We start from the raw sequence: 25,673 nt of genomic DNA, 5'->3' as shown, positions 1-25,673 counted from the left end.
AAATAAATATCTGAATTCTGCTATTACTTCAGAAGTTTTAAACACCATTTTTCTTTAAGTTTATCTAAATCATCATAAAGAAAAAATTCAAACCACTAGACTAATGTGAATTGATGTTTAGCATATTCACATTTCTATAAACATCTATATCCACTTGAAGCTTTCAAAAACAGTATTTTCCTTTAAGAAGTTTAACAATATCGTAAAGAACTTGATACTAAAAGTGATTCATACTCTTGAAACTAGCATACTAATTTGATTGATGCAAATTTCAATTAGAGGAAAGATAGTTCAGTTAAATGCACATTTCTACTACCAGTACAACTTCAGTTGGAACCTAAGCATTTGGGATTTTGCATATTGATGACATAGTTGTAAAAAGAAACTAATGAAAATAGGTTTTTAATTTTTCCTACCAACTATGTATGCAAATAAAATGCATATTACCATGGCTTCTCGATTTTAAATTGTGTCAACAAGATATAGTTTTCAGCAAAATAAAACCTCAGGGAAAAAATAAACATTATATATATTTTTAAATACAACTTGGAAATGCAATATAATTCTCAGGATGAACAGGCTTAGTATATACCTCACTACAACTTTTAAGGAAAGATTTTAATGACTTTTCAATGCACACAGGTCCAAGTCCTATGGACCGCAAAGCATTTTATGATCTTGTACCATCCTACAGAAATATTATTCAAATTTGTGAATTTCATTTGTCTCATCCTTACCTTTATAACATATTAACAGTAACATCTTTTTTTTTAATTCTAGTGTAGTTAACACACAGTGTTATATTAGGTGTACAATATAGTGATTCAACAATTCTATACCTTACTCAGTGTTCATCATAAGTTACACTTAATGCCCTTCACTAACTTCACCTGCCACACACACACACACAACATCCCCTGTGGTAACTATCAGTTTGTTTTCTATAATTCAGTCTCTCTTTTGATTTATCTCTTTTTATCTTTGTTCATTTGGTTTGTTTATTAAATCCCACATGAGTGAAATCATATGGTATTTGTCTTTCTCTGACTGAACTGTTTCACTTAGGATTATACTTTCTAGATCCATTCATGTTGTTGCAAATGGCAAGATTTCATCTTTTTTATAGCTGAGTAATATTCCATTATATATATGTCTTCTTCATTCATCTACTGATAGACACTTGAGCTGCTTCTATAACTAGGCTACTGTAAATAATGCTGCAACAAACATGAGGGTGCATATATCTTATTGAATTAGTGTTTTTGTTTTTCTGTATTCTGTGGGTAAATGCCTAGCAGTGAAAATACTAGGTCATATGGTAGTTCTATTTTTAGTTTTTTTGAGGAACCTCCTTTCCGTTTTCCATAGTGGCTGCACCAGTTTTCATTTTTACCAACAGCACACAAGGATTTCTTTTTCTCCACATCCTCACCAACACGGATTTCTTGTCTTTTTTATTTGAGCCATTCTGAAGGTATGAGGTTAATATCTCCTTGTGGTTTTGATTTGCATTTCCCTGATGATGAGTGATATCGAGCATCTTTTGGTGTGTCTGTTGGCCATCTGTATGTCTTCTTTGGAGAAATATCTGTTCATGTATTCTATCTATTTTTAAATTGGATTATTTGTTTTTGGATGTTGTGTTGTAAAGTTCTTTGTATACTTTGGATACCAACTCCTTATCAGATTTCCTTTGCAAATATCTTCTCCCATTCTTCAGGTTGTCTTTTAGTTTTGTTGATTGTTTCCTTTACTGTGCAGAAGCTTTGTATTTTGATGTAGTCCCAATAGTTTATTTTTGCTTTTGTTTCCCTTGCCTCAGGAGACATATCTAGAAAAATGTTGGTACAGCCAATGTCAGGGAAATTACCGCCTTATGTTTCTTCTAGGATTTTTGTGGTTCCAGGTCTTACATTTAGGTCTTTAATCCCTTTTGAGTTATTTTTGTATGGTGTAAGAAAGTGGTCCAGTTTCATTCTTTTGCATGTAGCTGTCCAGTTTTCTGAACACCATTTGTTGAAAAAACTGTCTTTTCTCCATTGGATATTCTTACTTCTTTGTTGATGATTAATTGACCCTATATTTGTGGGTTTATTTCTGGGTTTTCTATTCTGTTTCATTGATCTATATGTTTATTTTTGTGCCAGGATCATACTCTTTGATTACTACAGTTTTGGAGTATATCCTGAAATCTGGAAATGTGACACCTTCAGTTTTGTTCTTTTTCTTTTTTTTTTTTTTTTAGTTTTGTTCTTTTTCAAGATTTCTTCAGCTATTCAAGGTCTTTTATGGTTCCATGCAAATTTTAGGATTTTTTGTTCTAGTCTTAATGAAAGATGCTATTGGTATTTTGATAGGGATTGCATTAAATGTATAGATTGCTTTGGATAGTACAGATGTTCTAACAATATTTGTTAGTCCAGTCCATGAGCACTTCACACTTCATTAAGTCAGAGCTTCCCAAGATAATTTCTCTTTTGACTGACTCAAAATCATTAGATCAGGTGACTTTAATTATTTCTACATACCCTTTCTTTAATATAATATAACATAATCATCAAAGTGATATTTCATGGCATTCACAAATCTCACCCATACTCAAAGGTAGAGGATTCTACAGGCTATGTATCCAGGGGGTGGGGACCAGAGACTGTATTAGAATTCTTGCTCCTACAGTAATTACTTAGCATGAGAAATTGACCACATCTATCCCTTATTACACTGTATTGATTTACTTGCTTATATGAACCCACATTGTTTATAACCCTACCTTCTATCTCATTGCTTGACACCTAGTAGGAACTCATTAAGCATTTATATAGTGAATTAGTATACAAATCAACATGATATTCAAGGTACAGTGAACTCATGTATATTCCATAAAAGAGAATATCAAGAGAGTCTTCTCAAATACAAGTATGAATTATTGTTCAGCAATCTAATGGATTATATACACACAACAATTTATGAAAGAGGCAGGCTAAATTAGCTTCTCACTAGCAAAGCACAACATCTATTCTTACAATTAAATATTTAGAAGTAGGTAATTAGAAAGAAGGGCTTGTATGAGAACTTTTTGTTAAGGATAATTCATTGTTTTATGTGTTTCTGGTAGATTTTGTACAGTGCCATTTCTCTTATTTTGTAGAGCAAATACTTTAATTATGATAAAACAGTATCTAGGAATGCACCATTTGCCATATACTTCAATTTCATAATGTTTTAAGAAAGAAGAGGCCTTGTTCCTGTTTGAATTCTCCACACTACTTACCGTAGCTCTTGAAAAGAAAAATCCTCTTAATAATTGTTTTTTATTTGAAGGAAATAATTTGTTTCTATGCTCTTTGGAAGTAGTTTTTGTTTTTACTTATCTTCCTGTACTTAGAAACTTGAAATACTGGGTGTCTATTCAACTTGGTACGATTTCTATTGCTCTTATTTTATGAACACTATATTACTTTGAGTCTTCCACTGTATACATTGTTGATGTCTTCAGCAGCTTCTAGGATTATCTTGATAACAAGAAAAAGAAAAGTTGGGAGGGCCAGAGAGATTCTGAGATTTTAAAATTTCTCCAACTACTGCTATACTTCTAAACTTAAAAAACCTCATCTCTTATCTCAGTTTGTTTTATTATCTCTTCATCCCTACAGTTGTGGAGTTACTAAAAAAAATCAGAGTGGTTAAAAGGCTTAATGATCACTGAATATTTTCTTCTCTGAGATATTCAGCCAGGCACTTGTAAAAGCTATGTTTGTACATATATGGTATACATTTTGATGAATGAATACTATTATTTAAATACTTTCCAAATAGCTAATATACAAATATTTTTTTACTATGTCTGGAAAACTGACACTTGAATAATTACTTTGCTCTGTTGAACAGCTTTAGTGCTTGTTTATGCTTCACTTTTTGTTTGCTATGTATTCCCTTGGGTCAACCATCTTATTTCTTATCTCCAAATACTTGCGTATATTTTACCAATAACAATTGCTTTATCTAGTTACATTCTCTGAATAAAATGTAAAACTTAGTTTCAGGGCTGAGGTGTTACTCTTAAGATTAAAACCTTATTAAAATGTTCTTTTTTCATTGTTTACTTGTTTTGAGAATAGCAACAAATTCATTAAGCAAAGCTTATAGTGATAGCAGCCTCTAGGGCACCAGGCAAACAAAAACAAAAACAAAAAACACAGGGAGCATCACTCATCAATAACGTACTTTTTAAAATTGCAATGTCTTCAGAACACATTATTGAACAAGAGGTAAAGAAACAAAATGGTATTTTTAAAAATGCTGTCACTTAACGTTGCTGCCTGCTGGTGCTTTGTTAGATGAAGCATTGAAATCATAAATAGTGTTTCTTTCTTAAGTTGCAATGTAGACAAAGAGAATCACAATGATAATATTGAATAAAATTATGAGTCATTGCCTAGAGACTAAGTCAAATGCATTTATGCAAACACAGGCCAGGTAAGTGACAGTAGTTGTACAGATTTGTTTATTAAGTAAGCACTGACACTCTGATTCTTCTCTTTCAGATTCTTACCATGATTTTGAACCTTGTGAGGCTAGTGATCCTTGTGAAAATGGTGCTGTGTGTAGAAAAAAAATGGATCCAGAAATATCTCCTCTTGGGTACCAGTGCCAATGTAGTAAAGGCTTTACAGGTCCACACTGTGAGATCAATGTCAATGAGTGCAGCTCCAACCCTTGCTTGCATGGATATTGCTATGACAGTGAGTTCAGTCACAGCAATTCTTGCAGAGTAATCTAACTTAGAATCTGACATAGTAATGGAATAACTCAGTATGCAACCTTAATTATTTACTAATTTTACCCTGTCATGAATATCAAAGCCAATCCCAGGTGTTTTCATAAAATACCCCCACATATAATGAATTCATTTACATTTTTGTGAGTCATAATGGTAGCAAATGAGAAAATTTAATGAGATGTGAGTTCTGTGTTCTGATGGTAGAATTAGCCATTTTAAAATTATTTTTAAATAGTATTTATACGTAGGAGGAGCACTATTTACAGTGATTTAAAATAAATCATTATTTTATCACATCTGTTACACAAACACAGACACAGACACACACACACACACACACACACAATTTCCCCCTACCAAATATGTATTACTGAAGAAGTTTAAATTTATAGAGAAAAAAGAAGACAGAAGAAGAAAAGTAAAAAGCAGAAGACGGAAAGGGAGAGAGAAGAAAAAGAAGAAATATTGAATATGAGAACATGGTTTTTGAAATGGAATAACATACGGATAATTTGAAATAGATAATTTTTGTTGAGACACAGGAGAAACAGGTCATGAAATAGCCCTGTGAACTGGATACAATGAATGGATGTAAAGGGGAAAAAAGAGTAAGCTAGAAGGATGTTAACCAAAACACTATCCATCTTATTTTGTTTTATTGTATCTCCTTTAAATTTTATGTGATCCTTTGCTAAATGAATGGTTAATATAATCTGTGAAAAAGTACATTTTGAAGGAAAGTCATTTTATCTTGAAATGATATAATTTAACTGAAGTTATGAATTATTTTCTTTAAACTAATGCTTTGTAAATGCATGTCAGTAAGGAGCATAATTTTTTTTTTCCAAATTGAATGAAGCAGCCCAAGTTTAAAACAACAGGTAGTAGAGGGGTCCTCACAAACTGGAATATCCATCTAGATATAATAGTATTAACTTTTCTGACACTATGACAGCTAAGCAAAATATATTTTGGGGCTATGGGCCACCTGTTTGCTACTCTTCATTTGAACCAATATTATCATCATTTTCTTTTTTCTTCTTTTTTTTCCTGATTTTGTCACTGTAAATATTATGTGACAATTTGAAATTCTCCAATTACCTTGAAATAAGTCACTATTATCATATTTCTGACCTCAAACCCATAGGTATTTGGGGATGCTGGGAATGACTCTTGAATTTTGATGTTCACTATAAAATAAGGAAGGGACAGAATAGAATGCCTCAGTGGTTAGAAACTCTTTAAATCTAGGAAGCCATAGAATAATGGTTTTATAGGGTTATATATGGGGCAGTTCTGATATAATCTGAGTGACATATTTATGATGTGCATATGATTTTTATAAGTTGTGATGAGCACTGGGTATTATGTGGAAGTGCTGAATTGCTAAATTGTATGCCTAAAACTAATATTACACTGTATGCTAACTACCTGGAACTTAAATAAAAATAAAAATAAATAAATAGTAAAAAAGAAGAAAAAAGGCCTAAAATATTTTAAATCATAATTCCTTATACAATAAGAAAACATAATTTTCAAATATGCTACTTATACTTACTTCAATGTTACCTGTTAAGAGTTTGGAGGTCATACATAATATATTACGGAAAATGTAAACTTTGAGTATCTGATATATAAAACTATTTCATAATAGAATTAGCAATGGTATATTTTGTACCTCATCCAAGGAGATTTAACTACCAGAGAACCAAAACATTTATTAAAAATTAGATAAGACATGTAAACTGATATCAGCATAAATCGAAGATATTATATTCTTAATACTTTCTCAAATATAAGATAGTTTGGGAAGCCAAACTTCTTGAATTCAAGTTAACAGTATTAATTATGTAACTATATATAAGAAACAATTATTAATATGTAAATATGAAATTGTAAATCTCAAGCACGTTTATTTACCACATTGGCAATGTATTATTAAAATATCTTTATTTTCACAATGAAATTTTATCATATCAGAAGCTTTGCTTCAGTACACTAATCTATGATGTTCAGTACATATTAAGTTTTAAACTAATAGCACATCCAAATTCATGCAGGGTTTATCTAATGAAAATTTCAATTCAAATCAGAGTATGGAATGTTTATAAACAAGAACTAATAAAAATAGTGACTGTATTTTCTGATAAAAATAAAATAACACCAAAACAAGACAAAGTGCTTCAAAATTATTTCCTGAAAAAATGATGATATCATATACTCCATAGTTAAGTTAGGTGTGAGGAAAAAAACAAAAAGCAAAACAAAACAAAAAAAAACATTTTGTGTTATTTGTTTTAAATTTTAAACAAATTATGATTGTTCATTTGTTTACTTATTTTACCTATGACATCCAGTCTAATTCCCCAGGCTTTCATCTGGCTTCTGTTCTTAGCTTAGCCCAGAACAGTCAACATTCAAAAAGCATATTTCTTAATAATAAATGCAAGCTTCATTTCCTAAAACCAATCTCTGTCTTTCAAACCCTTTGCTAATTTAGTTATCTATTGTTTTTTTCTTTTAAAATAATTCATCAATATGTTGGCAAATTGAATTTATTTTTAAAAAATGGCAAATTAAAAAATAAAATAAAAAAATAAAATAAAACAATTCATCCGTTTGCAAAGAATATCTCTATCTAAACAGAAAGTTAATTTGACTCTAGTTTTTTATTACTTGCCATTCTGTGCCAGTATCCAAACTTGAATTTATAATTATAAACATTTTTTAAAACATCATTATACTTGATGATATCCTACAATGTCTTAATTACATATTATATGACATTTGATTTTAATTCATTAACATATATAATGCCATATATAATAAATAAGGCAAACACAATTGATCCCATTTTGCCTCATTAATTTATTTACAGCTGTACTTGTTTATTATTATTTTGATTCACTGAGATGCTATAAGTTAGGATGCCACATGAAGAAAGTAAAATATAATAGTAGTAAAATCCTGCCTAAAGAGCTGCCATTCTTGTGTCTCCCTTGTCTCTTCTTGACAGCTGTGAGCTGGTTTTCTTTAAAAGCCCAGGTACACATGCTATTCAGAAGCACAGCTGCAGAAATCTAGAAGCCAGCAAATACCGCACAGTGTATTGAAAACCTCAACGTTTAATGAGAGTAATAGCAAGTACATGCAAAGAGGTGGAGTGGTGTAGGCTGCATGGTAAATCGTAGGGGTAATGAAGAATCCAGGGACTGACTAGAAGCAGCCATAGATATGTTCTTACTTCAACTACAATGTATGCTGTCACCACTTCCTTGAGATGCTTCAGAAACTGTTCTTTTTCTATCATTAATGATAAAATAGAGGACAGATTCTGATTATTACTTTCAAAAGATCATGATGAAATGTGAAAGCTCTTTTTAACTAAGGCTTAAGTAGTTCAATATCAACTTTCAGATCACTAGCCACTTTAATGTACCTTGTCACACAAAAAACTTTAACAACGAGTTAACTTCTGGTTTATTAAACCTAAAGCACTCGAGGAAAAGTTAATTGATGTAAAAGTAACCTATTTATCACCGGTATTATTTCCTGGCAAATAAGAGAGGGAGAGAAGAGGAAGAAAATTGGATGTTATCATTTTGCTTTGCAAACTGTTACCAAATGTTTATTGTAATTGTTTTTATTTCAAATTAAAGTTTTAAAGTTAAATAGAATGGAGAAAAATAGTTACTTAGAAAATATTGTAGAGAGAGCTGTGAATTCACATTTTCTTTGATTAAAAGTGAAATGCATTTAGTTGAATACAATATTCGTTAGAATAATTAGCATTACCCAGATCATTACTAAAAGGATATGATTTTCTCTTATCTCTTGTTCTCAGTGGTTAATGGCTTCTCCTGCTTATGCAATCCGGGTTTTGCTGGCCTGAGATGTGAACAGGACATTGATGACTGCATCCTGAATGCCTGTGAGCACAATTCTACCTGCAAAGATCTGCATCTCGTTAGTATCCATGAATATTACTAACGTATCTTAATGTGAGCTAGTATAAATTAACTCCTACAAATATAGTTAACATTTGTATGTGTGTCATGTTGGTGTATATATATATACTTATTAAGATGAGAAAACAGAAACTCAAGCAGTATTATTTTAACGTAATAAGTGTTTTATTCATAACTATAGGTAGGTTGATGTAAATATTATAAAACAGTAAAATCATTCTTTGCATTCACAATTCTTGGTAGAATTTGTGTAAAATTTCAGAAATTATTCTAAAAAACTGACATTAGTCTTTTGTCTAATGTCAAAATAAGACATTAGTCTTATATGCACCGATTTTATATAATTCAAGATACTACATACACACATAATATATTTCATTGAAATTTATAATCTTAAATTTTATTTTGCTTTCTGTCTGGTGTTGTGTATTTCCATCATTTCCTTCATTCATCTGTGTTGGTGCTGTCCCTTCAGTACATATCCATTTGTCATCACCTTTGTCACAAGCATGTGCCATTCTGCCTTAAACGGACTGTGACACAGTTGGCAAATCAATGGGATCCCTTCAGGCTTCTCATTTTTCAGAAATCCTGACATAAAAAAAATATCTACTCAATGTGGATTCACTGACTGGCTTCAGAAAATAAATGACATACAACACAGGTTAATGCCTCAATACTAGTATAGGCTTATAGTTTATCCTTTAGCAACAAAGTTGATTTTGACCAAAGGACTGCACTAGTTGAAGTTAGAAGAAAATGCTTTGAAAAACAGACTTCTTTTCATTGACATATTTTGACTATCAGTTCATTTACATTGTTTGTTTCTACAATGAAAAGCTAATTTGTGGCAAATTGTTTCTTTCCCACAAGGAAGGCTGGTATCTAAATAGAGAATTAGAATTAACATTTAGAGGGCTGGAGACCAGAAACATTTAGATGGTTAGGGAGGGTGCATCAGTTACCTAGCTACAATATAGGTAGAACAGTGGCCCTGTTGCTTTGTTGTTATTCAGATGCTTTGTCTTGGTCAGTCATGCTTACTCCATCCCATTTTTGTGAACTTCTAAAGGGGTGGGCATGTGACTCTATGCTGGTCTCTGAGATGAGTGGAGTTCTTTCTGGAGAAAGCTTTCCCCACTAGTGTATCTTTACTGGTATATCCTCACCAGATATAAGTAAAAGGCAGGTGTGACCTCTTCTAGACTTACTAACATCTAGATTTTACACATGTAATTACTATTGCCATTTTCAGACCCTGAGGAAGGGAGTGGGGTGCTGCCTAATGATAAGTAACCCTGAAGGCAGCAGAGCTGAGAGAGACAGAAGAAACTTGGTTGTGGATCAATTGTCGAACTCCTGACTGAAACCCCCTGGGTTTAATTATGTGAGATCACTCAGGGCTTATTTTTTAATATGGCTTGAGCCAGAGTTCCTTTGACTTACAGTAAATCATTTAGTTTCCATAATGTGGTTAAGCTTTATTTTAGCCTATGATTTCAGTGATAATTTCAGCAGTAATAGTTTATTATAGTAGAAAGAACTTCATACCCCAAAATATAAGATTCTACTTCTGGAGCTGACCTTGCCACAGCTTACTGTGTGATACTAAGCCAGTTGTTTGACAAGTTAAAGACTGTAGCTTTAGAAAGTATATCATATCAAGTAATAGAGCTTCAAAGTATAGTATTTTCTCACTTATTTATTTTATAAATTGCCAGTTAGAAGCTATTCAAACTAACTTTAGACTAGTATTAGTTTAAAATCTTGACTCCTAATTCCAGAAACTCTTATAATAAGAATAAATAAAAATACTAATTTTGAAAAAGTGAGACTCACAGAAACAGAGAGTAGAATGGTGGTTAACAACAGCTGGAGGGTGGGGGAAATAGGCAGATGCTAGTCAAGGGCACAAGCCTTCCATTGTAAGATGAATAAACTGTAGAGATCTAATGTACAGCATGGTAACTATAGTTAATAGTACTATATTGTACACTTGAAATCTGCTAAGAGAGTAGAGCATTCTCACCACACACACACACACACACACACACACACACCCAGACACACGGTGACTATGTGATGGGATAAATGTGTTAATTAGCTTTATTGTAGTAAGCATTTCAAATGTATACATATGTCATCAGGTGTCAAGGACCCTGTTCTCAGGCAGGATGTTGCAGCACTCAGAGGTTATCTTCCAGCACCCAGTTAAAAGGCCTTTCCTTTGGTGTGTGTATATATATATATATACACACACACCTATATATATATATAGGGTTTGAGCATAGAAACCTGTTAAGTATTATACCAATATTATGTGAAATATTGCATTTTTGTGTAGGAATAAATAGTATGTAATTAAATATATATATTTAATTATGATAAATAGGGGGAAAAAGCAGATAGAGCTGAAAACTCCTGGTTTTGAAATAAAGCCTGGCTAAAATAGGCAACATAAATAATTATAATAAAGCAAGGTCCAGTCTGAGTTTCATATTGGCTGTTATTTACCAACATATTGGAAAAAGACAAAACTTGAAATGCTAAAAGCTTTGAAGTAGAAAAGGGAAAGAAAGACATGGAAGATGATATTTCTGCAAAATTTTTAATGATTGTGAAAAACAGGAAGATGACTCTATTCAATCTATAAGGTACTCACATTCGGCTGTAAAAGTCATCAACCTGCTTTGTTTTTATTTATTTATTTTTTTCCTGAGCGGAACTCTCCAAACCAACCAAGGCACTGAATCTTTTTTTGAACTTGATATAGGTGAGGCTTTAAATGAACACTTTTACATTTGCAGCATTTCTTTAGGATTTATATGTAGCATCATGAATGTGAGTTTAGATAAAAATCAGAGGACTTTGAAACCAGGATGAAAAGTATTTTGTAACAATGAGCCAGTTTTCTTCTTCTTCTCCTTCTCCTCCTCCTCCTCCTCCTCCTCCTCCTCCTCCTCCTCCTCCTTCTTCTTCTTCTTCTTCTTCTTCTTCTTCTTCTTCTTTCTTCTTTTCTTCTTTCTTCTTCTTCTTCTTCTTCCTTTCTTCTTCTTTCTTCTTCTTTTCTTCTGACAGTTTTCTTATTTTCCTTCTTTATGGTCCAGTAAGTCTAGAAAACAATGAAAGAAAAAAAAAGAAAATTTTGAATGCTTAGCACATAATAAGACATAAATGTTAAGAATGGTTGGAATCAGGGCAGCCCTGGTGGCACAGCAGTTTAGCGCCGCCTGCAACCCAGGGCGTGATCCTGTAGACCCTAGATGGAGTCCCACGTCAGGCTCCCTGAATAGAGCCTGCTTCTCCCTCTGCCTGGGTCTCTGCCTCTCTCTCTCTCTCTCTCTCTCTCTGTCTCTCTCTCTGCATCTCTATGAATAAATAAATAAAATCTTAAAAAAAAATGAATGGTTAGAATCAGCTTTATTCTCCCATGTAAACTTCTTAGGTATATTCAAGAATAAATATCTCTTTGTGGTTACTTAAATATATGTGACCAAATTATTCAAGTGTTTTCCCTTCTCATTTTTACTTTCATTGTCCTCTGTGTCTTACATGAATAATGAATGCTTAATTTTGATAACAGCAGAAGAAACAAAACTAGTGCCGTAGAACTAACATTCAGAAAGGACAGAGTTTTTATTCATATACAACCAGGTCAAAATTTACACATATTATGTATACTAGTATACAACAGATATTAATTTTCTGCCAAATACTCTGGTGCAAAAAACAAACTGAATTTATGTGTTTTCTGGTAAAAAATAAAACTGCCTTTACCTTCACCACCATATGGTTGAAAAATCCATGTTAGTAATTTGAGAGTTGCCCATTTCCTCCCTTTGGGATTAGAGCATAAACACTGAAGGTTGCTCAAGCCAAGATCAGAAGGGAATAGCTTATCCTCCTTCATTCATCTTGGCTGCTACTGAAATGTCCATTTTGTCATTCCAATGCTCCTTTCAAATATGGGTTGATCTGCCAAATGATTCCAATCCCTTCACACCAAATTTGGCTCCCAAAACCTTCTCTGCATCTCTCAAGTGCATGGTACTTAGTTAATTACTAGTGAGGTCCCAGTTGTCCCTTCAGTACATCCAATTGGAACCACTAAAACCTCAGGTTCTGCTCTGTCTCTAGTATTACAAATTACAAACCCTCCATCAGTGTGGAATTACTCCAACTCTTCTCTGTCCAAATACAAAAGCCTTCATTTCTCCTCATGCCCTCCTTTTCCATAAAGATTTGCTTAATCTTGCTTGATGGAAATTAACAGAGAATCTGATTTAGGGTCAGAGCTAGGGAGCTCTAAAATTCTTCAAACACAGAGAACTGCCTAATACTCCAAGATAGAGAAAAGAAAAAAACCATCATTATTGTAGCAAAAAGAGATAGTAACAAACTTTATTTTCAATAATTTCTGTTATATAGGAATATAATAAATTTTATCTAATCTCAAATGTCTTAGCTCTTATATATTATCTCTACTATAGCTATGTTGTATACTAATACTGCTTTTAAGTCATGGATCCTATAGAATATCATCTGAAATATTAAACCTCAAGAAAAATAATTTTTTCTTATTCATTTTTCGTAACCTAATTAAGTTAAACATCTTATAAGTTTTGAGTAATTAAAAGGGTAGCAATAACATTTGGACATTGTCTGATTTTGATAGGGATTTGTTCAGTGACTTACTGCAAGTCACAACTTAGTGAAACCACAAAATGAAGAAATGTTGGAATAGTCACTCAGATCTCCTCAATATGCCACTAATTTATTAAATTAAGAAAAATATAGCTTTCTATTTCATTTAAATAACATAATATGGTGCCTGGGTTGCTCAGTGGTTGATCCTTTGGCTCAGACCATGATCCTGGGATTGAGTTCTGCATCAGGCTCCCTGTAGGGAGCCTACTTCTCCCTTTGCCTCTGTCTCTGCCTCTCTCACTGTGTCTCTCATGAATAAATAAATATTTTTTTAAAAAAATACCAGAATATATATAAACAAGTACCTATGACTGCACTTTTTAGTTGAATTATCAGTTTCTGCAATAAAATCAAAGAGTTATACAATGTCCTTTTCCAGGGGGTTGCCTTTAAAAATGCACATGCTTAAAATTCTGATTCAGTAGATAGATCCATCTGGCACCTGGATAACTTATAATTCCTCGTGATTTTAATTTGTATTTCTATTTGAAAATCACTGGACTGGGTATCTAGACAGCACTTTCTAGCTATAAACATCTGTAATATTGGAGGTGGAGCACAGAGGTTTTTACTTCATGTGTACTGACAGCTCATAATTTAGCACCGTAAAAGAGAAGTAAAGGGCAGCCCAGGTGGCTCCGTGGTTTAGCACCGCCTTCAGCCCAGGGCCTGAACCTGGATACCCGGATCGAGACCCACATCCAGCTCCCTGAATGGAGCCTGCTTCTCCCTCTGCCTGTTCTTGCCTCTCTTTCTCTCTCTGTGTGTCTCTCATGAATAAGTGAATAAAATCTTTAAAAAAAAAAAAAAAAAGGAGAAGTAAAGGGTGGTCTGAAAAACCAAGAGTTTTATCCTCTTGAGTTTTTAGAAGTGTGTATCATTGCATCTTCTCTACTGGATTCTCCCATCTGTTTTGGTGCTTTGTTTTTAAGACAAAAGGAATAAATCTAAATTTTCCTTTCCAACCCTTTTGTGAGGGAGATAATAATATATTGTTTTCTCCTCACTTGTAAAAGCTTAATGATGTGTTTTCTCTCTTTATGTAATTGACATTTGCTAATCAGGAAATCTATGCATAAATTATAGTTTTTCATAGAGGATGGGTATAATGGTTCAACTAATTTTTAGGGTATTAAAAATAATCAATAACTGATTAATTATATTCCAGAAGTTCAGTTAAGTCTTTTGATTGACTTGATTAGTTGCAACATCTTCAGTAGTGAATGTATAGCCAAAAGTTTAATCTAAATATTGAGGCATTAGCTAGCAACCTAAAACATTGTTAAAAAAGACATTGCAATGATTAGGTAACACAAAATGAAGACCTTTGGCCATGTACATTCTAAATAACCTACTTTTGTTTATGTAGAGTAAAATCTGCCTTTTTTTATTGCCCAGATCTCTACCTTTCATTATACAGATCCTTACTTAAAGACTTATTGAGAATGACATAACATTACATTTAAGAAAGTGGTTCATTATGATGGGGATCAGTTTTCTATTGTTTCTACAATAGAGTAGACAATAGAATTGTTTTCCTTGTATAATCCAAGACTAATATAAACATTTAGTTCATTCATTTTATGCCTTGTGTAATTCTTTCAACATATTCCCCTCGACAGAAAATTTTGATCACAGTTAATGTATATCTGAAGTACCCCATTTCTTTCCCTCTAATCTGTTGTTTTGAATCCATCATGGCTTTGAAACAGATAACCAAATCTGTTAGGATTATATGCAAAGTAAAAGTAAATGGAACCTGAGAATATATTTACTGATCCACTTGAGAATATATTTACTGATCCACTTGAGTAAAGACATACATGAATTTAATGACTTTAGACTTGTAAAATATATTTTGGAAGCTCAGACATATTTTCCCTTCTTTCTTATTCCAAGACTCATTACAGAGAAGTGAGATTTACAGATGGCCGAATTTTGAGGTTTAAGAAATCTATCAAGCAGAACTGAATTTCATAAATACTGTGTGGGAATGTAACTGATCAGAGAGAGGAATTTTCCATTTTCAGACTCTTTAATAAAAATGGAGCATTCACAGAAATAATCCAGCTTAAAAAATGATTTAAAACTGAATGAATACCATTTGCATTGCCAATAGTAGCCAAAAATACATTAATAAATGGGTTTATTTTCAAAGAATTATGAGACAGATTAAGTTTTAACTTATTTCAATACAAACATTGTGTTGTACTTTATATTATCATTTGTTATTTTTACATGACTATATGACTCAACTCTAGGCTTCACAATTTATATCAGAGAATTTAGTGGATAGTAACAGTCCAAAATAATTTAATTTTTTTCTTAGAAACCATTTCCTGCCACTTGGATAGATGCCATTTTTAACTGGTTGTGTTTTAAAAACTATTAGGTTGTATTTATATATTCTTTCTAAGAAGGTAGTAAGAGAAACACACGCACAGCTGCACACACAAGAGCAAGGTGACTTCAATAATTTATTATTAACTGACAAGAACAATGGTCAAAGGATAGTAAATCTTGCATCTCCATCAGTAAAGAGCTCTAGTATTCCTAACTATGTCATCATAACTCCCCGTTTGTCTATGAAGAATTTATCAATAGTGGAAATTCTAAGAAACTTTGAATTAATAAGTGGTTATATATTTGTGGAAAAAAGTATTTGTGTAAATGTGTATGCACACGTATGTGCACATACACAGAAAAGAGAATATATGATTTCTCTTTACTTTTTGGCCAACCATCCTAGTTTAAACAGAAATCAAGAGCCTTCGAAAAACAAGCTCTGGAGCTAGGTCAAATAATATTTAAACTTATCTTCATTATAATATGTACATATTAATTAGAACTCAAAAATAAATAGCCTCTTTATGTAAATTGATGAAAAACTTTGGTTTGAAATAATAGTGGCCCGTGGCATCATCCTGATAATAATAGGGTTAAATTTTGCAGTATGCCCTTCAAAACCAAAAGGCAACAAGTACAAAAGAGGATGAGCTTTTGAGATTGCTAGCCTTGCCTTCACTATCTATGTTACCTTGAACAAGTCACTTAATCTTTCTAAGCCTCAAACAGTTCCCTTTAATAATGGACATATTAATAGCAACTTTGTTATAGACATATTAATAGCAGAGTTGTTATGAAGATGAGGTGAGACACCGCCTATAAAATGTTTTACATAGTACCTGCCACATATAAAGCAATTAAGAAATAAATGCCATGTTCATGATGATGATAATGATAATTTAGATGTGGAGATACAGAGAGACAGGTGGAGAGGTAGGGGAAGAAAGAGTAGGAGGGAGGGAGGAAGATAGAGGAGAAAGAAAATAAAGGAAAATGTATAAATGAATGAATGAACTGAAGAAATATTTTTATCTCTTTAACTATTTTTAGATTTTTTCAAAGAGTATGAAACCCTTGGAGTTTGTACTCATGCCAAGGTTCCAGAGATTTGGCAGCAACTAGTAGCTTTTGTTTTACCTGATTTCAGGCTGCTGGGAGCCACCTTTTAGAGCTTGCAATGAGATTGCTACATTTCTGCTGAAAAACTGCATCTGATAGACACAAAGCAAAACACCTTGGCCTGATCCCTCTCTCTTCAGGCATCAAGCCTTTAATCTAACTAACGTCACTTAAATCTTCTCAGTCCCATGGTCTTCCAGGTCAGTTCTCCTGATTTAAGTTACTGGCCTCTCCTGCCCTCTCAGAGTAAGAAAACCTCCCTTCATCAAACTGCTGTGCTTAAGAGAGTGAGACAAAAAATTTATCTTCTGTGCTTAAAAAATTTTGAAACAAAAACTCAAAAGAGACCAATGTGATTCACATGAATATAAATGTCAATGAGTATTTGAACATATGGACATAGATATAGACCTAGAGTGCTATTACTGATTCTGGGACTTTTAAAAATATTACAGTGAAGGGCTAATTGCTAATTGAAAATGTAGATACCACTTTTTTTCCTGTAGTTTGCCTTGCCAGGACTGCTTTTTCAGTGGCATATCATAGAAGATGTATTATACAAAGAAAAACCATAAGGCTCATAGAAATGAGCCTTTCTCATGGCCACACAGTAATATACAGCAGTTTGAGCAGGTCTGCAGGTCACATAATTCTCTCAAGATTCTCTTTCTGTCCAAGACCATGCTGCACCTCTGAAAGTAACATAGCTTGAGGGCAGTTGCCCACAGGACTTATACAACTAGATAGGATGAGAATCCCAAAAGCAAGTCAGTATTTCAAACACCTTGCAATACATCACAATCACCTGTGCCATTTCTAAAAATACATGTTTATTTGAGAATTCTGACGTACTAAATTGGAAGTGAGGCCTGAGCCTCTGTATTTTTAAGATACTGCCCTGAAGATTCACATGCAGAGCCCTATTTTATAAAAATTGGGCTATCCACATTCATTGGGTGGCATGGAAAAGGGACAGCCATGGCAATAGTTTATGTCTGTAAGCCTCCTCTTGGAGAACTGAGCACCCAGCCAATGCTAATCTGCACCTGAAGCTTGCACTGAGAGGTGTCTTAAGAGTTGTTGGGAGGACAGCTTGATTCAGGGAATGGTCCTATCAACATGTGATAGGATGCAGCTACAGAGCCTAACTTTACATCTCAGCTTCTCATCTACAGAATACTTGGGTCCAAGGAGAATTTATAACTAGAATTCTAAAAAGTAAATTTAGGATTAAGACAGAGAATTAGGGACTCCTGGGTGGCTCAGCAGTTGAGCGTCTGCCTTATGCTCAGGGCGTGATCCCAGGTCTGGGGATCGAGTCCCACATCCGGCTCCCTGTGAGGAGCCCGCTTCCCCTTCTGCCTATGTCTCTGCCTCTCTGTGTGTCTCCCATGAATAAATAAAATCTTTTAAAAAATAATAAGAGAATTAGTATGCTAAACATTTCTTTCTCTCTCAAATGGGAACTTTTTATGGAGAAAGTGCTATCCTTGGCTAGTTCTGATGAGCTATTTCAGAAGTCCTTGTCATCGAGGAGATGGCTGCTAAGAGACATTGGTGTGGAAAGAGCCTGCAAACGCATTAAGGGACATTGTTGAGGATTTACTTGAAAGGCTGTTGAACAGAATGGGGCCTTAAGGATTTTCCCAGAATATACAGTCTTTACTAAACATAATGTTTGTAGGATATTTGGAATTTGAAAACGTGATGTCTACCTATTGCTATCCAGTGAGATTGTCCTCCAAGATTTGGGTGGGAGCTTCAGGTACGATTTACATATGAGGCACACTTGACACTTAATGCTACAAGCAGCCTGGCATAGGCCGAAGACAGCTGTTCAGTGGGTCTTGACTTAAGCTTGACAAATAACCAGAGCTGTAGAGGGAATGTTAGTTAGGAAAGGTGGAGTCATTTCATTAGTAGAAATGGAGTAAGAGGAACTTACAGCATCTAGGTACAATTACACTGGACTTAAGAGAGGCAATGAAACACAGGAATGACAGTCTCTAGGCTTATAGGCAGTCTCTAGTTAAGTTACTAGAACTAGTTACTGGAACTCCTGAACTAGAAATACAGAACTGGAAAATAATTTGCAATCTTAAAACACTTAGCAGCTTTCCTCTTTGGCAGGATACTCAGCCTGGCAAACCCATTCAACGAGAAGCTAATGGCCACAGTAATGGAAACAAGCTATAGTTGAAGAGCTGGAGGCTCAAACTACTTGAACTAGGATCAGTTTATCCACCTGCTTAATGCTGGTTGTGGGATAGGAAGGGGCTTTGACGGTTACCTCTGTAATTGTGGTTCAATGCATTGGAGAATGTGGCGTGATATTTATGTTTGGTCAGTGAGAGATTGGCAGAATCAGAAACAGGTTATGGAGCATAGAAAGCACTCCTGGAGTGGGATGGGAAAATAAGGAGGACTCTAGCAGGAGGCACGAAGATAAAGCTGAGAGGTGGTGGAAGTGTCGTGAGATGGTAGGAATCTAAGAGAAAATACTCAGAGATACAATGCAGATCGACAACTACGGTTCCGCAGGACTCAAAGCAGGTACTTATTATAGCCTCGCAGCAGATTTTAGAAGTCCAATTTCTATCCTTCACATGATTAGGAGTATGTCAATTAAATAACCCCAATCTGGAAATTACCCAAGCTGACAGTATAAAATTTATTTATATAGATTAAAGTTTAAATACTAGAATTATTTAGCGAAGATAGGTGTCTCCAGTAAATAATTTTAATTTTAAAGAATAGCATTTCTCACCATTTGGCATTTGAGATATCTTATTAAATGTATGTAAGAATGAATTAATTTTTAAAATAGGAAAGGTACTCAGATATTGTGTTTTAAACTAGTTATAAGTATATTTTAATAAGCTAAAAATTTATTCAAAATCTCTATTTTAATTAAAGAAAAACTCAGTTTAACAAGAAGGAGATCATAAAGTCTCCCTTTGCTTTTTTTTGCATCATTAGGAACTGTTATACTGGTAATCAAACATCAAAAGAACCAATGCTTTTGAAACATTTTTCTAAGACTGTGAACCACTGATCACTTTTCCCACCTGGTATCAATTGCTGCACTTCAGGGGAGAAGAAAGGCATCAGGGAGTTTGCTCTTGCTGTGTTATGGTAGACAGAGGGAGTAGACCAATCTTTTCTTAAAATTTACTAACCCAATTAGCTCTATCAATATTTTGTCTATCATGTGTCCACCCAAGGTTTTCTTTGATCTTGTGTGATGAATTGAAATAAATATATCCATAATACACTAAAAACTTCACTCTGAGTTTTTAGTATATTTTGATACTCTGAGGAAAACTAAACATACTTTTAAAATAAATGAATTTTAACTAAACCTAAAAAAAATTTAAAATTAATACTGCGTAATTCCAGGGATGCCTGGGTGGCTCAGTGCTTAAGCATCTGCCTTCAGCTCAGGGCATGATCCTGGAGGCCGGGATCGAGTCCCACATCAGGCTCCCTGCATGGAGCCTGCTTCTCTCTCTGCCTATTTCTCTGCCTCTCTCTCTCTCTCTCTCTCTCTCTCTCTCTCTCTCTCTGTCTCATGAATAAATAAATAAAATATTTAAAAAATAATAATACACAATTCCAAAAGAATATAATATGTAAAACATTTTTAATTTATTACATATTGTCTAAGTATAATTTGGCCTTTATTATTGTTTCTAAGAGGAGACCATTCGATGAATAAATATCCTAACTCATGCAAATTAAAATTGAAACCAAACTATAGCTAATGTCATTATGATTTATTTATATATGTCTGTAAAACATTTTAGGAATCACCATGAAGTGTTTTATATATACATATATAAAACACATTTTCTAAAGGATCTTCCTGTAGTTCAAAGCAGAGTCAGGATAAGAGTTAAGAGTTTTGAATACATTGGATTTATTTTACACTGCTTTTCCACCCTCCTTTCTGTGAGTGATGAATAAATGTATATAAAATAATGTGATGTAGAAAATGTTATGTGTTATATACAAATATGTACTATTTTGCATACAATATGGAGAGTTTTGGGAAAAAAGTAGATGAAGCATAGGGAATGGAATGAATTATCTTAAATAATGAACCTAGAACCTACTTATAAAGCCTTTGTCTTGTTTATTTATATTTTGTTTTAATAAATTATTTATCATAGTAGAGACTCAAATATACCTTAATTCTATTGTAGGTGGGAATCTAGACTGGCAAGACTCTTTACAGGCCTAAATTGTAGGACACATAATAGATTAGAAAAGGCTATCTGATATAGAGAGTCTCTCATGAAATAATGACAAATCAAAACTTTGCCTTAGTAAGAAGAGAGATGATATGAATTATAAATACTGTGACAAAAAAGATGACTAGATTGTGGAAAATGTGATATACCAGAAAAACTGAGAATAGGCTGCTGAACAATTGGGGCAGGACAAGAATATGTTCAGTGAGTTAGGACAGACTTCCACAGTTAGTTTTTACCTAAATTCTCTCAACCTACTTTAAAAAAAATACTTGTTCTACACTTGACCTGGAAAACAAATTCAGTCTAAGATTGCCAGATCCAACAAATAAAAATACATGTGTCTGAAAATTGCATAGGACCCGCTTACATAAAAAGAATAACGAATTTTTACCTGAAATTCAAATTAATTTAGCATCCAATAGTTTACCAAACACAGCAATACAAATGGATCTTATTTGAAGAAATTTATGTATCAATCATTGCATATGCCCACTGTGATGTTACTGTCCGAAAAAGAAAAAAGTTTATTTTTTTCATAACTTAGATAAGGAGTGTGACTTAATTTAGATGAAAGAAGATAGAATTCTCCTAGAACCTCTTAGATTGTGGAGAGAAGTATGGAATGATGAAGGACAAGAATGCAAAAAGGAAGGCTTTCTCCCATCCTGTGTACTAGCAATTTAACCAAACGCAACCCACCCCTGAGGTGCTTACTGATAGGCTTAATTAGTCAGATCCCAAAATAATTTGTTATTTCTTGTTGTTCATGCAATTAACAGAGATCGAAGAGGAGAAATTCTAGCCCTAAGCAAAGTCATAACATTTATGTAGCTTAAGGCCTTTTCACAGGCTTTTGGTGATTTTTTTTTTTTTTTTGGACAAAGGTCATCTTTAATGGCCATGTGATTTTGTTCTCTATGGTGACCTGTGATTGCATCAGTGCAATTGCCACCTATCGGACCTATTTATATAGGGCCTGTCTACATCTGCACATCCATAAAATGAGAGATAATTCTTGTCATATATATGTAAAACACAACAGTAGGAAATTTAAAATACGATGTCAAAGGAAAACCCAATTTATATCCATTTCCTTATCTTGAGCAAGAATTACAGATCCCATGAATTTAAAAAAATTTTAGAATAGTTTATTGTTTCTTTATATATATATATAAACAAAAATCAGAATGTCCATATATATAAATATGACCTTAAATTTCCAGAAGCTAGGAAAGAAAATTTATTTCTGCTAGCAGAAACTTGTTTTGCTATAATAGGGATAGTGAGTAGTGAGGGGGATAGATGAGAATAAATCCGAGACTGCATCAGAAGAACTCCACCAGGAAAATAGGCCTTAGGCTGTGCTGTAAGATACAGAGTTTGGTTTTCTTTAATGTGCAGAACATCTTATAAATCCACTGTAAGTAAGTTTATAAGAGCGCATATTCATTTCTAATTTAAAATCATGTATCTTCTGACAATCTATAACTAGCTAATTATTTTTTTGCTTTCAAATAATTCCATCGTCTTGTTTTTCTTGTATACTAAGATTAATTACTACATGGTGCTAAACTACTTTTTTTAAGTTCTGAGAATAACTCATTAATAACACTGTAAAATCTGATTGCAAAACTATCACATCTCTTGTAGACGATTCAGAAAGAGGGGAAGGGGCAATTATTTTTTAGAAATAATTTCAAACCTCACTATGAAAAAGATCATTAAAAAAAGAAAAAAAAAGATCATAACCAGCACTCTATTTCAGGAAATTGTGGAAACTATTGTCAAAAACCTTTTAGTTTCAATTGTTCACTAAACTGTCTCCTCCTTAGAAGATAAGTATAATCAGTGCAGGATACTTTCATCTTTCCTTTTTCAAGATTTGAAGAGTAAGAACAAAAGTAATTTATCTGGATTCCCAAGGACTGAATCTGGCTTTGCAGATTCTTGGTTTTTAGTATCTACTGATTGGTCTATAATTGTTTATGCTTGAATTATCTTCTGAAATTTAATATCAGAAATATTTCTCACAAAAATCAGAATGCCCATCTTCTTTAGAATAATCAGGATATTTGGAAAGTCCAGGCCAGACTGTAAGATAGAAGGAATCCCTAGAGTTGGTAGCCTCTACATGCTTTATACAGTGCTCTACTTTGTTGCTTGTTCATTATACTGATTACTGAGGACCTCTAACAGGTTTCTAATATACTGTTATCAATCTGACCACTACAAAATAATGAAAGCTTGTCTCAAAGACTAGCTTTCCTCAGTTTATTGGTTTTATGAGCTCTCCATTTAAAGAGTGGGCTATAGACTATTCTTCCACTAAGGCCCAAACAGTGAGAAATTACCCATTAATTGGGTCATAACTTAGAAAAAAAATAATGAAGAAAGTGTCCTTTACCTTTGGGAAAACCAGCATAGCATGTCCATTTCACAGTAACCTTATTAACCACAGTAACCTCATAGTACAGGGCAAGAGATGCCTGGGTGGTGCAGTTTGTTAAAGTTCTGACTCTTGGTTTTGGCTCAGATGGTAATCTCAGGGTTCTGAGTGAGAGCCTACCTGGGACTCTGCACTTAGCGTGGAGTTTGCTTCATATTCTATCTCCCTCTTGCTTTGCCCTCCCACTGCTTATGGTCTCTCTCTCTCTCTCTCTTTCTCTCTCTCTCTCTTTCTATCGAATAAATAAATACATCTTAAAAACAACAACAACAACAACAACAAAAACAAAACATATACTAATACAGGGGAAAGAAAAAGTGAGGGGATCCTTAAATGGGCTTAATAATAGCATTAGAACATCTTTTAAGTAATGATTTAAAACTTTGTGGATAGCATTTTTTTATTTTATTTTATCCATTTTATGTTGGGAGGGTCATCTTCTGTGAGTAGAAACACTGAATACAATGTTGATTTTGGGTGGCAATATTTGTGTGGATTCAAATGAGTGAGTGTATATATATTTGTTACCTATCTGCTTATCCTGACACAAAGAGTTCATATACTTCCTCATTTCTTATATTCACACTGAAATATGAGTAGATTAATTGACAAATGCAGTTATCTATCTTTTTTATGTCTTCACTAGAGAAAAAATGCACTGTACTGAGACAGATTCAGTTAATTAAGTCACTCATTTCATATTGTACATTATTCTGTTTAGGCAGCATAACAATTCTGTTGACATTTTGCCCATGGGTGACCTCTTTCAAAGCTAATTCCTATTCAGTTGTACTCTCTAAGTGAATCAAAGGATAAAGTATAATATGAACAATCTATCTTTTTAAGGATCCAGAATATCAACGTGAAGGAAAAATAAAACTGACATGAAGTTCATAATGTTATAAAATAAGAACCATTTAATTAATGATATCTATTTATTTAATAGATTTATGCTTGACATCTATTTCTCTGGCACAGGCAAGTATCATAAGGATTTTTTTAAGATTTCTCAAATAGATTTAGTTCTTGTTACTGAAGAACTGGAAAATAAAGATTCTATGAAAATTACATACAAAAAGATAATTATTATTAATAATTGTATTGGGGATTTAATGAAAAGTTGTTAATATATTGAGTATAAATGCAACCCAATAAAATAATTGGATATTTTTGCATAAGCTAGAGTAGATATTTACTATTTTTAAGACATCTATCATCAACTCTAAATAATGAAATATCTACTTTAAATTATTATTAATACTTAATAACATTAAGTGTTTTTAAGGCCTTCAAAATTATTTTTAAATTACATACATCCATAAAAGTTGAATGTGTCAATTATTATATCAATTAATAAATAACCATTAGAATTAATTGCAATAGATGTCCTTATCTTTATTGAGTCAAACTTTCACCAACAGTCTGCAAATTTCTTTGATTTTGATCTCCTATTAATAAAACATTTTGTTCATATATTTCCAAAATATGTTACCAATAAATTATGTATACTCCACTAATAAAGTTATTAAAACATTCACACAATGTTTAGTCATCTCAAAATCTTGCTTATTTAAAAAGTTTTTATACTTTATGAGTACAATGTGCTATCTTCCTTTTTTATTCTTAAATTTTGCCATAGTAATTTGAAAGCCAACTTCTATTCAGTTTTTTAAAATACTTGATTTTAAGGACTGACCGAGATGAAAAAGATATTATACAGTGGTTCATAGTTAAAAATGGATTAAAGTATTATATTGGTTGTGCTTACTAAATTGTTACATTTACATTTTAACCACACCCACTAAGTATGTAAATCTGTGGAAAGAAAGAGGAGGTATTATTGCTGGCCTAGTCCTCTACTCTGTTTCCCTTTTCTAACTGCAGATATTACTGTGGCCTGATGTTACTAAAATCTATGGTTGCTTGGTTAAAAAGGTAACTGTCCTACAGTGAGATGCTTAATTTATTTATTTTTTAGTCCTTTGGAGACTGTCACTGGTAACATCTGACAAAGCTCTGCCAAGGCCAAAACTGTCTTCTCTGTCATTTAC

The 25,673-nt window shown here is 33.1% G+C and overlaps 1 protein-coding gene across 1 annotated transcript in view; it reads left to right on the top strand.

The window, feature by feature from the left end:
• EYS (eyes shut homolog) overlaps positions 1 to 25,673 on the top strand; it is a 1,553,129-nt gene that overhangs the window by 418,907 nt on the left and 1,108,549 nt on the right. The window contains exon 11 of the mRNA XM_055330595.1: positions 8,625 to 8,746. Coding sequence (XP_055186570.1) covers positions 8,625 to 8,746 — 122 coding nt within the window. The remainder of the gene's footprint in view (positions 1 to 8,624; positions 8,747 to 25,673) is intronic.

This window comes from Nyctereutes procyonoides, unplaced genomic scaffold (assembly GCF_905146905.1).
Source record: "Nyctereutes procyonoides isolate TBG_1078 unplaced genomic scaffold, NYPRO_anot_genome, whole genome shotgun sequence".
Taxonomy (NCBI): Eukaryota; Metazoa; Chordata; class Mammalia; order Carnivora; family Canidae; genus Nyctereutes; species Nyctereutes procyonoides.
The sequence above is the reverse complement of the archived record's forward strand: the minus strand, read 5'-3'. Positions and strand labels throughout refer to the sequence as shown.